This window comes from Trifolium pratense, linkage group LG2, assembly GCF_020283565.1.
Source record: "Trifolium pratense cultivar HEN17-A07 linkage group LG2, ARS_RC_1.1, whole genome shotgun sequence".
NCBI classification, from domain to species: domain Eukaryota; kingdom Viridiplantae; phylum Streptophyta; class Magnoliopsida; order Fabales; family Fabaceae; genus Trifolium; species Trifolium pratense.
This window is the reverse complement of record NC_060060.1, coordinates 67,880,868-67,894,389: the sequence shown is the minus strand read 5'-3', so window position 1 is coordinate 67,894,389 and position 13,522 is coordinate 67,880,868. Positions and strand designations below refer to the sequence as shown.

The window sequence follows — 13,522 nt, the reverse complement described above, 5'->3', positions numbered from 1 at the left end:
GAGTAATGAAACATCTAGGCAAGGTTGCAATCTTGATTTTGAGCCACAAATCGAAGCAAACACAATATTTATTGGAGGAGAGTTTTAGATTGAGTGTTTAGGTGAATGAGAGAAAGGAGTTGCGTTCTGGTATAAATCGCAGGAATTCGGAAAACGTTTTTCGAAAAAGTAGCGAGCGGAAAACGTTTTCTGAACTCGAAAAATTTCGGTTCGTAGTTTCCGAAGTCAACATAGTAAGGGGCAAATTAGGAAGTTTGGGAGGTGCGCGAGAAAATGAGTAGGTGGGATGAGAAATTTTCTATTGTTCACGCAAAGGTCGGGCTGAAAGGTTTCTTGAGAATGCATATTCAGTGATTATATTTCTCACAAAATAAGCATTAGCCTAGGCCAAAAGGTTATCAATTTTGCACATTGACATGATGGATTTCAAATACCCCCTTAGCCATATCACACTCTTCTTCAACCACTTCAAGAACATATTATTTATGCTTCGAAAACACATAACTCCCGGCGGGCTATAAGCTAAGTACACATCATAGCTTCTAAACTTTACGGTGAAAAGAGCTCCAAACATAAGGTAGAAGAACTCCAACCTTTTCATTTCTTTTTTCAATTATAAATGAAATAAAATGTCGTACGCAGAGCCAAGCCAAACAAACAAGCGAAAAGCCGAAAACAAACTTGTCAAAGTTGTGTAACCGTATGATATTTTGTGTTGGACATCCATCCCATACATAGTATTAATAACTTTTTTCCCTTAGAAAAACATTTCTAAAATCAATATAGCATGTGAATTCATCCAAAACAGATTGCAACTTTCATCTAGAATGTTAAAATTTTCACCTAACAAATTCACCCATAAGAGTAAAGAAACCAATTACACTTTGCTTCATATATGAAGTATTTATTTGATAAATACTGAATATACATATGCAATTCACATTGATCCATCAGAAAATATTTTGTAACATTCCATATAAGTCATTGATAGAACAAATTGAAGGGAAAATACTCAAAATGCTAATAAAGATTCATTATTACAAAAGGAAAAGACAAATCTTAGTATATAATGGGGAAGGGTTCGGGTCCATCCTTTCCATTCAGCTTGTAGATTATCCAAGCCGCCAAATCACGCTTGCGCTGTCTTAAAGAAACAACTATGACTCTATTTTTGCTATCTTTAATCAATTCTAAAGCATAGCTAAATTGTGTTCCATTCAAAAGAAGTATGTCCTTGAGATTTATCAAGACTTCAATGCAATTCGGAATAGAGTATTGTCCATCGACATAAGATGCGACAACTATATCTTGTGGTGCCTCTCTTTCATTTTTCACCTAATTCCAAAATCTCAACGTAAGAATGTAGAGACAAACGTTTAGCTCAAAAATTGTTAGAATTGCAAAAACAAAGAAAACTAGAGCGTCCATTTAATTCTGATAAATAAATAAACAAATATATATATATATATATATATATATATATATATATATATATATATATATATATATATATATATATATATATATATATATATATATATATATAAGGCTTGTATTGTTGTCATTGGCCACAAAACTATAGAATAGGTAAAGAAAAAAGTGAAATAGTAGTACAAACTTTAAGGCCAATTTATTCATCTCTTTTGGCCTAAAATGTAGGGAAAATGCAGATTAGTTCTTCATATTAGGGACAAATATATTTTGGAGTAGAAAGACCAAATAGCTTGATAACATCCTGGATTTCCATAATAGTCACCAATCTACAAAAGTGACGAGAAACTCAAACCATAAAACTAAAGCAAGAGATTTAACAATGCCATATATCATTGAACTCATATGATTAAGCATACAAATAGAGGGAACTTATAATTAAATACAAGCACCTTATATCATATTTGGACAACCGTCTTTAAAGGCAATTCCAGACATCTTATGCAAAGCTTGGCTCATAAGACATCTTGCTGCATTTCAATCTCACCCCATATACTACCTTTGGATCATTGACCAAGTAAAGTAGGCACAGAAACAAGGCCGTGACACTGGGAACAAAGTAAGCATACTTCCTCAATCAGTAAATGTTATGTAAACAACAATTGTAGAATATAGTCTTGACATGCTAGTGTGTCATAAACATTACGTAAAATCAAATAGTTAATGGTGTTTGGTCACCATAGCTTTGCAACAAAAATCAAACATAAAAAACAACACAAATCAATTTCGAGGTAACTTTACTTACTTTATAACATGGGAGGGAACAATATCGTGAATTGCATCCAGTGCAAGTGTATTAGAAAGAAGACCTGCATCTGACATCTGTTTTTGTTTGAAAATGTATAAAAGAGAATAGTTTGATCACTATTCTTACCTAGAAATAAATAATTCAGAAACTGAAAAAGAAAAAACAACTTATTTATACTTCTGTTTATGTTACATTATTAAACAGCCACAATTTTTTTTTTTGTCTTCGCCAGAAAAAAGTAGCACATAGTAATAGCAAAAAAAAAACGAAAATAACAAACGGATCCACCAATGAAAATTTGTTCAAAACAAGAACTTGATTCCAAAGTTTGAAACTTTAGTAGATAAAGGAGTAAAAGATTGTTTTTATTTTTGGTAAATAAGTTTGATACTTTTTTAGTTAAGTTCAAGATATGAAGAGTGAGAGTGGTGGATATGTGAGGGCATATCAAATAGATCCGAAGATTTTAGATTAACAGTTACACAAACATCTAAGTAGAGCATGCACTATGGAGATGAAGGATAAGGAGAAAGAAAAACACTTAAAGAACAACATACCATAATGGTCTCATTGTCAACTTTTGACAAAGGCGACAAATTTGATTTCAGCTGGTCAGACAGAAACCAATTTCCTTTTTACCAATTTTCTCGGTCATAGATGAAAATGGAAACAAAGAATAGGTGTTAGATATTCGAGAAATTTGTTCAAGCATCAATGTTGAGCAGTTAGATAAGATTAGTACCTACCTATCAATTAGCATCATCAACAAAGTTCAAACATTGGAACCAAATAGAAAATCAAATACTATTGTGTTAAACAGAATATCATATATCCAACAGCAGAGAACGATAACAATAACAAATATGTTTACATATGAGAAACAAGTACATTCATCTTGTTTCAACAATATAAAATAAATTGAAATTTAATTGTCAATCAAATATACTTCTACACTAGTCCCGTATCCTATGAATAATGTATTGATCAGTAAGTGAAAAACTACAGTAGACAATAACCTACTAGTTTTATTTGCATGCTAACATCATATTTTCAATTGAAACAGTAATTTAAATTAGAAGTCAAAACAATATACATCCTTGAACATTAATATGCAGAGGGAACATACAAAAGATGATATGGTGAAATTATTATAATTATTAAAAACGTAAATATAATAGTTGATAGCACACATATGCACATAGTATATTTCTCATACATCATTCTTGAAGAGTATTTTGATCTTTTCTCTAAGTGGAAATGTGTATTATGACTCGTGACAAAGGACCATATTAATTGACCAAATCATAAAACAAACAAAAAATAATGGTGTTCTAATTTTATAAGGACCATATTGATAGACCAAAGAACCCATTTAGCCAAAGTTTTATAAAGTGGGGTGTAGTAATTAGAAACAAGAAACTCTAAAAAAAACAAGAACATAAAACAACTACCAAAGACTGTTTCTACTAGGTAAAGTGGACTACATGTTACACACAACCATCTAGTTGATAAAAAATCACAAAACCATTTCTTGTCCAAAACAATTTTAGTATAATAATTGCTTTTAAAACCAGTTCTCATCATTCAAAAGAAATCACCAACAACAACAAAGTCAAAATCATTGTGTTAAATAAACAGCACAAAATCATCAATAAATTAGAATCTGCTCGTGAAACTGAAGCTACTAATTTATCACTAGATAATAAACAACCAAAAGATTAACCTAAAACAATAAATCCTAATAATAAAAGGAAAGAAATTAGAAATGAAAGAAGAATAGCTAAGAATTGAAATCGAAAACCCATATGAGAAACATTGAAAACAATTGAAAAGAAACTAGAATCCAAAAAAAACCCAAGAAGTTGGAAGAAGATACCTACGTATTATGAGAGGGAATCATCAAGTCAGTCACACGCAACGAATCATGTCGATCTTGTCGAATACCTTACGAGAGGGAATCGTCAAGTCAGTTCATGCAATGAAGGCGATTTGGTGGCAAGAGCAAGAACAAAGTCAAAATCATCGTGATAAATAAACTACACAAATTCATTCATAAATTAGAATCTACTCGTGAAATTGAAGCTACAGTCATTGCTCTTAGAAATTGTGTTCTAAAGCCTGACAATCAAGTCATGGTAAAAGTGATGTCATATAAATTCTATAATATCTTGCAGTTAGGACTTGGGATTTGACAACCTATGAAGGAAAAAATTCACCTTGCATTAGATCAAGTTGATTAGAAGAGCAGTTGTTTATATCTAGCTTGCAGCTATGCCAGATTGTCAGTGCCCTTGAGGATCAGGGAAAAGACTTGTTGTATATCTCATATATTCAGAGCTAACACCAAAAACATCAATTACTAATTTATATTGGGCAACAAAACAATCTAACCTGCCATGAGTCATATGTCGCGTTTACAAAGAAAATTGGTGTGGTGATTTCTGATACAACATATTGAGGAAAAATCATTGCAACATAGTTTAGAAGTCTGAAGTACGAGTAACACCAAAAATGAAATCGCAATGATAAGAAAATAGAACTATAGTTCACAAACTTACCAGCCTTGAAGTGCATGATCTAGGCAAATTCTTTGCAGAGCCCCATTAGAAAGAAAAGAAAATGAAACTCAGACAATGATATTTAATATTTTAGATAGAAAGATTCATTCAAATGAAAACATAGATAAGATATGTGGCAGTTTTTTTTGTGTGTAGAACTGCTAGTGTAAATGACCAGAGTTAAGAAGGTTACATGTGTTGTAACAAATTGACTGAAGAATTGTTCAATATGCTGTGTTCCAAAAAGCAACGATGTATTTATTGTCAAGCTGCCACATCCATCAAACAAAGCAACGATAAAAAACAGCAGAAAATTAGAACAAGAATAGTCCATACGAATTGTTACGTAGTCTCATGCTTGCTTACCATATGGTTAAAGACACTACAAAAGTCTTTGCAATATGTAGATTTCCAGTCATTATCGTGAGTAGTTTGTCATACAAAACCTCCAAGCTGTAAGAGATCCAGCCAACACAACAACTCCAGTAGTACCATCACCAATTTCATAGTCCTGACTCCTCAATAAACTCCACCATCAGCTTCGCAATCTGGTTAACAACAGCCATCTGTTCCAATAGCATTGTTCCATCATTTGCTTCACACAAACACACATTCACATTTAATTGTATTGCATATAAATGTTAAACTATATATAACTTTATCATTGTTAAACTAACTTATGTTTGTGTATAAAGAAGCAAAAAATCAAATGAATCATTCAATTCGCATCATTAACGATTCAAAAGCAACTGTTTACATAGAATTCAAGGAAGAGATTGACAGAGATAATCAAAACATTGAAAACCTCTTCTTCTTCTTTTATTTCCACCACTAGTTGAATCTGGTTCGGGGGTCGGTTCTGGCATCGAGTGGATCCAGCCCCCTCCCGATCGTAGTTGCGGAGGATCGAACCGCGGTCCTCCCTACCAAGTTCAGCGCCAATCACCACTGAACCAACTAACGATTAGTAAACCTCTTTTTTTTGTTGCAACAGCAAAAAAGGGGAATATTATTAAATTGACGCATAAGAGAGGCCTAAAAGATACAAAGACTACAGGTAGAACGAAACAACCCCTACACATACAATTAGCTAATTATGCAGGTTTCCAACATCTACCAGTCCCCATTACAGACAGAACAGATAAACAACATTCAGCCTGTTACAACCAGCCACACTACAAATTGAAGCTTAGCAGATAAAACACTAAAACAGATGGTCCTTAACACACCCCGCAGCACACAGGGAACCAAACTCTGATGACCGTTAATATTGCCTAAGACTGAGAATGAGTTATTTAGCGCGTCCGACCCGGGATCTCGTCCCTTAGTCACCAGAGCACACGGAAATTACGCAGTGAATAAAACTTCGGCTGCAGCTCCGCAGCATCAGAACAAGGGATTGAGATACGACCAAGGGATCACACAAAGGAAACGAATAATAATAAGCTCATCTCAATCCTAAACTAGGCAAAAAGCGCTTAATCTAACTCTTGTTAAAACCTCTTAAGTCTTAAGGCTAAAAGCTCTCAATTTGGTGAACAAGAAAAACATCATAGTGTAAGCAAACAAAATTTCTGATCATTAACTGAAGTAAGCATTTTAATGCAACAAGATTTAGATTAAGAGGTTTCAATTTAGATTGAAGTTAGTATATTGAGGTTGTGGGACTCTACATTTGTGATTGATATTTTTACTCTTTTAATCCGTTGTGAGTTTACATAAGGCTGAAGCAGTTCAGTGATGAAAATTAATAGGAGCATCATAGTCATATATTAAAAGTATATGGTACAAAACACAAATTGTTGCCTAGAATTTGACTGTTAAATGCAGTTGGCATAGGGGCAACACGAAGTGAATTTCTTACACCTATCTTTGATATCATCTCCCGAAGTACACCCCAGTCCCACAAATTGGAGGGTGTCACACCCCACATATCAGAGTGAAGAATTCCCTGCACATACACCTAAGCTAATGCTCAACATAAAAATAAAAGTCAATCCAGCTAATGCTTAACAACCCTGTAAATTACCCTACATTTTCCATTGAGCAACTTCTAAGTTTTAACGTTCCTATTACCACCAACAATAATCAACATATTTTATAAGGTTATTTTAATCATATCAAGAACTTCTTGTTTGATATTATTTCATTCTATTCTATCACTCAAATTAGAGTTACCATACAATAAGCTAGCTATGTAGTGGGGTTTCAACTGAACCTGGATTTCAAGGAAGATTGAATTTGAAGCTTCATTGAATCTCAACGAAGATTGAATCTGAAGCTACAAAAGACGGTTTGTAACAATAAATCAATTAGTAAATAAATTTCAAAAACCTAATTACCAAATTTAAACAAAAAACCCAAAATAACACAAACTGATCCACCAGTGAAAATTTGATCAAAACTCACGTATTCCAAAGTTTGAAACTTTTAATGCTTCTAAGAATGAAATGAAAAATCTTTGATCGATTGAATAATAACTGACCTGTGTTATCATTAATGAGGTTACTTTGGAGCCCCAAAGACATCATCCAGTTTTAGCCTAATAATTAAATAAAAATTTCAAAAACATATAAAAAATGGAACCCAAACATAATAAGTGTGTAAATTGTGTGTTTGTAAGCAAAATAACCTGATTGAAATTTTGAAAAAGCAATTCAAGTTAGAAGAAAGTAAGAACAATAAAAGTAACAGAGAAGAGGAAACCTATTTGGCAGCAGAGAGAGGGCACTTTCTTTTCCATTTTCGCTTAGGCCAACCATGGAACTTCCTCGTATTTTTGAGTTGTTGCGGTTACACTCTTTTGCACCATATGGCCCCTTCATTTATGCATTTCACTTTCTAAATCACAGTTTGAATTCAAAACATCAAAATTATAAGACTCATTCATCCTTTCACGTCGAACATATGCCAAAAGAAAGATGCAACCACAAACAATGGCTTCTATTTACAATTTTTTTCCATCAATTTTGACATAAATAGACATTTTAAACTTTTCAAAAAGTGATCAATAAAAATTGTAAAACTTTTTAAACTTCATAAAATTCACCAAGAGGTATTTACAATCTTTTTTCCATCAAATTTGACATAAATAGACATTTTAAACTTTTCAAAAAGTGATCAATAGAAATTATAAAACTTTTTAAACTTCATAAAATTCACCAAACGGGTGAACAATCATAAGGGAGAAAAAACAGTGATCAATAGAAATCATAATGAATTTAGGAAGTGAAAATAGCAAATATAAAAATGAGTTCAGAGAGATAGCAAAAGAAGAGGAAACAATAGAAGTTTACAGAGTGCCGCAAACCTTTGCAGCATGACTGCGTGAGTGATCTTTCTTATTTGATCGACGGCTCAAAACACAAATTGAAAATCACCTTTGCTTCAACTGATGATGTCAAAAACAAAACAAAAAACGCCATGTTAATACTGCCCTATGTAATTCCCTTCCCTCTTCAAGTCTCTTCCGACATACTATGTAATTCCTTCTTTCCCATCATAAAGACAATTTATGTAATTGACAAAATAAAAAACCACATTTCTATGTTTTCTATTTCCTTCCCATCATTTATTTCATTTGTTGTGTGGTTTGAATAAGAATGCATTTCTGTGAGAAGTGAAGGGGAGAGAGATTGAGAAAGGGACAGTGGAAGGGGATAACATTTCAGAAACCGTGTGTGATTGCAGTTAAATAAAAGAAAATAGGGTATGTGAAAACCATGTATTCTAGTTATAGATATATTTATAGATTAAAAACATAAATATAATAGATGACAGCAAACATATATAGAACAAAAAAATTATCAGATGCACATATAGTATATTCCTCATATATCACTCTTGAAGAGTATTTTGATCGTTTCTCTAAGTGGAAATGTGTAATTGTGACTCATGACAAAGGACCATATTAATTGACCAAATCATAAAACACACAAAAAATAATGGAGTTGTAATTTTAGCCGAAGAACCCATTTAGCTAAAGTTTTATAAAATGGGGTGTAGTAATTAGAAACGAGAAACTCTAAAAAAAAAAAACAAGAACAAAAAAAAAAACTACCAAAGACTATTTCTACCATGTAAAGTGGACTACATGTTACACATAACCATCTAGTTGATTAAAATTCAGAAAACCTTTTCTTGTCCAAAACAACTTTAGTATAACAAATCCTTTCAAAATCAGTTCTCATCATTCAAAAGACATCACCAACAAAGTCAAAATCATTGTGTTAAATAAACGGCACAAAATCATCAATTATATAATGAACTACCAAAAGATTAACCAAAAACAGTAAATCCTAATAATAAAAGGCAAGAAAATAAAATTGAAAGAAGAATAGCTAAGAATTGAAATTGGAAACCCAGATGAGAAATATTGAAAATAATTAAAAAGAAAATAGAATCCAAAAAAAAACCAAAGAAGTTCGAAGAACATACCTACATATTATGAGAAGGAATTATCAAGTCTGTCACACGCAACGAATCATGTTGAATACCTTTTGAGAGGGAATCATCAAGTCAGTTCATGCAATGAAGGCGATGTGGTGGCAAGAGCAAGTATGAAAGTGAGGGTTTAGTGAAGGGTGTAGAGTTTTAGGGGAATAACGAGGAAAAACAATGTTATCATACGAGTACCTACATGATTAAATATGCTATACTGTATTGATATCATTATCATGAAAGCAATGAAAATATTTCTTTTGAAACAGAATTTAAGAACCCGTTGACTTAATGAAAACATTTTCTATTTGCATTTTCAAAATACGTGTTCATTTTAACTTGCTAATAAGATGTGGGACTCTTGAAGTGAACCATTGTGATGGAATGAAGATAAAATGTTAAGTAGGAATGATTTATTTCTGGAAATAATGAATTCTTTTTGGCATTTTCATTGTTCCAAAAAATGCACACAATTTGTTTACTTCAAGACTCTCTTATCTCCATGTTAGCAAATTAATACAAATTGAATACCTGGAATGGCTGAAACCCATAAAAAGCAAGGATACTAATGAATTTCTCTGTATGGTTTTCACCCAGTGCAAGTGACTTGTTAACTTGTTGTACAAGCCATTCAAACAAGCTTGCATAAATAAATTTGGCAATTGTATCTCTTGTTTCAATTGCCTGAGAATAGGATGTGAAAAAGATAGATAGATAGATAAACATACTGAATATAGAGCATTTAGAGCCACAAAAAATTGAACGGACGTGTTAGAGTAATAAACAAACCTGCAATAATGTCAAACTTGTGGCAACAGTGTCCTCGCTCGCAAGGTTGGATTTTATGGGTAGATAATGCCGTTATTAATTCCTGGGAACTGCAACCCATCAGCATGGCAGCACTGGTTACAGCTGCAAAAAGAACGAGATAAATTAACTCTAAGTTCTGTGTAAAATTCCAAGTATCTCCTCTTAAATTAATATGGTAGCCACAATTCAACGTAACTGGTTCAAAATCATCTCCCACACAATTCAAAAATATTTTTTGTTCCGTATACGTTATAAAATATAGTAGAAGTAGATCAAACATTGAGTTAGTGAGTAGTGAAGATTTTGGGTTCTCAATTTGAGAACAAAGCCATAGACAATAAAGTGAAAGTTTACTGAAAAGAAATATTGGCATTACAAAAATTATATAAGACATGCATTGCAACCCTGCCAGTGTTATGAAACTTGTGATTGATAAAAGAAACCACTTTTCTGGAGAAAAAAAAATGAAAAAAAAAGTAAAGTTAGAAGATTGAAATGCAATAGAATTTATGTCAATTTTCCACATGAAAATGGTAAAAAAATTAAAATATAATGGGAATGGGATGAATCTCACTGTTAAATGTAGTATCTCAGATCACCGTATAATGAGAGTTATGAAAGTGAATTAAAGGATAAACCATATTTTCTTACACCGGAAAAGAAAGAAAATCTCACAAATTTATTAACTGATATGTTTTACTTTCTATTTAGAGGAAGATATTAAGTAAAAAATATTTAGACATTTTCTTAGCACCAAGAAAATGAAAAGGATTATATCATTATTTGTTAAGTTGCCCGATTGAAAGCCTCAGACCACAACTCCACATTAATCACAGAACAGAAACAAAAGACATTTTTGAGTTGATCAAGAATGAAATTAATATTTCTACCGATGCCTAAAAAGATCAGATAAGAGTTTCAAAAATGAGATAGATTTTTCAATTGATACCTTGACTTGCTTTTCAATGACTTCTTCGCCTTCTTTCCTGTTCAAGAACCTCTCCATTTCGGCTTTTTATCCTTCACGCCAGTCTGGAATAGCTCCCGCATTTCCTCTAGCCTGGAAGAGGAAGGTTTTGGCAAAGGATTAGATTTATTAGATTTCTTTTGATGATTCTTCACAATCTTGCCAGAGTCTAGTGCCCTCTTGGTGGCCTTTACTGCTTTTGCACGTCGGTAAGCAAGATCAGCAAGTGTCAATCCAGCCTTATCATTCTTATATGTCCCCTTACCCTGCGATTTTATGCATTTCAATTTCAGTGGAACACAAGACAAGTTCTAGAATGTATCCCCTTATAGAGGCCCAAATCTCACATTTAGAAGTTAGTTTACAAAAAGATAGTCAACATAGCACATTGTGCTAATTATTAGCTTTCAAAAGACAACCCCATTATCAACATTGAACAAGTCTGTCAAATAAAATTTTCAAGGGTCCCTCAAAGACATAATCTCTATTATAACTTAATTAAAACAAGCCAGAAAATTCAATCAACAAGAACTAGCAGAAGTGAAGTACCAAGATAAATATCCTCCCCCACACTAGTTCAGAGCATGGTCTTCAATGTAAAATATTCAACCAGGCACAGAAGTAAATAAGTGAGAGAGAGTAACAGTGACTTTCACAAGTGGCTTGATCTGAAAACCTCAAAAATAAAACATTCAAGTGTACAAGCATGTTAAGCATACGCACAGTAGGTACAAGCATGAGCAAGTATGAAAGTGAGGGTTTAGTGAAGGGTGTAGAGTTTTAGGGGAATGACGAGGAAAAACAATGTTATCATACGAGTACATACATGATTAAATATGCTATACTGTATTGATATCATTATCATGAAAGCAATGAAAATATTTCTTTTGAAACAGAAAATTTAAGGCCCCGTTGACTTAATGAAAACATTTTCTATTTGCATTTTCAAAATATGTGTTCATTTTAACTTGCTAATAAGATGTGGGACTCTTGAAGTGTACCATTGTGATGGAAAGAAGATAAAATGTTAAGTAGGAATGATTTATTTCTGGAAATAATGAATTCTTTTTGGCATTTTCATTGTTCCAAAAAATGCACACAATTTGTTTACTTCAAGAGTCTCTTATCTCCATGTTAGCAAATTAATACAAATTGAATACCTGGAATGGCTGAAACACATAAAAAGCAAGGATACTAATGAATTTCTCTGTATGGTTTTCACCCACTGCAAGTGACTTGTTAACTTGTTGTACAAGCCATTCAAACAAGCTTGCATAAATAAATTTGGCAATTGTATCTCTTGTTTCAATTGCCTGAGAATAGAATGTGAAAAAGATAGATAGATAAACATACTGAATATAGAGGATTTAGAGCCACGAAAAATTGAACGGACGTGTTTGAGTAATAAACAAACCAGCAATAATGTCACACATGTGGCAACAGTGTCCTCGCTCGCCATGTTGGATTTTATGGGTAGATAATGCCGTTATTAATTCCTGGGAACTGCAACCGATCAGCATGGCAGCACTGGTTACATCTGCAAAAAGAACGAGATAAATTAACTCTATGTTCTGTGTAAAATTCCAAGTATCTCCTCTTAAGTTAATATGGTAGCCACAATTCAACATAACTGGTTCAAAATCATCTCCCACACAATTCAAAAGTATTTTTTGTTCCGTATACGTTTAAAATATAGTAGAAGTAGATCAAACATTGTAAACCATAGACAACATAATATGCAAAACAACTTGAGTTAGTGAGTAGTGCAGATTTTGGGTTCTCAATTTGAGAACAAAGCCATAGACAATAAAGTGAAAGTTTACTGAAAAGAAATATTTGCATTACAAAAATTATATGAGACATGCATTGCAACCCTGCCAGTGTTATGAAACTTGTGATTGATAAAAGAAACCACTTTTCTGGAAGAAAAAAAATGAAAACAAAGTAAAGTTAGAAGATTGAAATGCAATAGAATTTATGTCAATTTTCCACATGAAAATGGTAAAAAAATTAAAATATAATGGGAATGGGATGAATCTCACTGTTAAATGTAGTATCTCAGTCACCGTATAATGAGAGTTATGGAAGTGAATTAAAGGATAAATCATATTTTCTTACACTGGAAAAGAAAGAAAATATCACAAATTTATTAACTGATATGTTCTGCTTTCTATTTAGAGGAAGATATTAAGTAAAAAATATTTAGACAATTTTTTAGCACCAAGAAAATGAAAAGGATTATATCATTATTTGTTAAGTTGCCCGATTGAAAGCCTCAGACCACAACTCCACATTAATTACAGAACAGAAACAAAAGACATTTTTATGAGTTGATCAAGAACAAAATTAATATTTCTATCGATGCCTAAAAAGATCAGATAAGAGTTTCAAAAATGAGATAGATTTTTCGATTGATACCTTGACTTGCTTTTCAATGACTTCTTCGCCTTCTTTCCTGTTCAAGAACCTCTTCGTTTCGGCTTTTTATCCTTCACGTCACTCTGGAAT

General features: G+C 32.6%; 1 protein-coding gene across 14 annotated transcripts; it reads right to left on the bottom strand.

Moving 5' to 3' along the window:
* Nucleotides 1–896: 896 nt before the first annotated feature.
* On the bottom strand, nucleotides 897–13,490 carry LOC123907792. 14 transcript variants are annotated; one of them, XR_006809400.1, is made up of 17 exons: nucleotides 12,429–12,510; nucleotides 12,175–12,327; nucleotides 10,997–11,682; nucleotides 10,027–10,149; nucleotides 9,769–9,921; nucleotides 9,235–9,293; nucleotides 7,504–7,638; nucleotides 7,283–7,339; nucleotides 5,164–7,078; nucleotides 4,991–5,066; nucleotides 4,798–4,827; nucleotides 4,631–4,680; nucleotides 4,456–4,529; nucleotides 2,797–4,183; nucleotides 2,237–2,300; nucleotides 1,884–2,039; nucleotides 897–1,335 (listed from the first exon to the last, which is right to left on the bottom strand). XR_006809400.1 is itself a non-coding variant. In XM_045958176.1 (4 exons), exons 1-3 carry the CDS (start codon nucleotides 12,471–12,473, stop codon nucleotides 11,038–11,040), a joined length of 441 nt encoding a protein of 146 aa, XP_045814132.1. In that variant the 5' UTR covers nucleotides 12,474–12,510; the 3' UTR covers nucleotides 10,432–10,497; nucleotides 10,997–11,037. The 14 variants fall into 14 exon arrangements, 1 of the variants encoding a protein (XP_045814132.1); XR_006809396.1 differs by lacking the exon at nucleotides 897–1,335 and having other exon boundaries at nucleotides 1,524–2,039; nucleotides 2,237–2,313; nucleotides 2,797–5,066; XR_006809397.1 differs by lacking the exon at nucleotides 897–1,335 and having other exon boundaries at nucleotides 1,524–2,039; nucleotides 2,237–2,313; nucleotides 2,797–5,066; nucleotides 9,239–9,293.
* Between the last annotated feature and the right edge of the window lie 32 nt (nucleotides 13,491–13,522).

Excerpts from the sequence above, each read along its gene's own strand:
- LOC123907792 (XM_045958176.1), bottom strand. The coding sequence starts at position 12,473 with ATGGCGAGCGAGGACACTGTTGCCACATGTGTGACATTATTGCTG. Across the intron at positions 12,328-12,428 it reads CATGTGTGACATTATTGCTG|GCAATTGAAACAAGAGATAC; the intron begins GTTTGTTTATTA and ends TTCTATTCTCAG. Across the intron at positions 11,281-12,174 it reads ATGTGTTTCAGCCATTCCAG|GGTAAGGGGACATATAAGAA; the intron begins GTATTCAATTTG and ends ATAAAATCGCAG.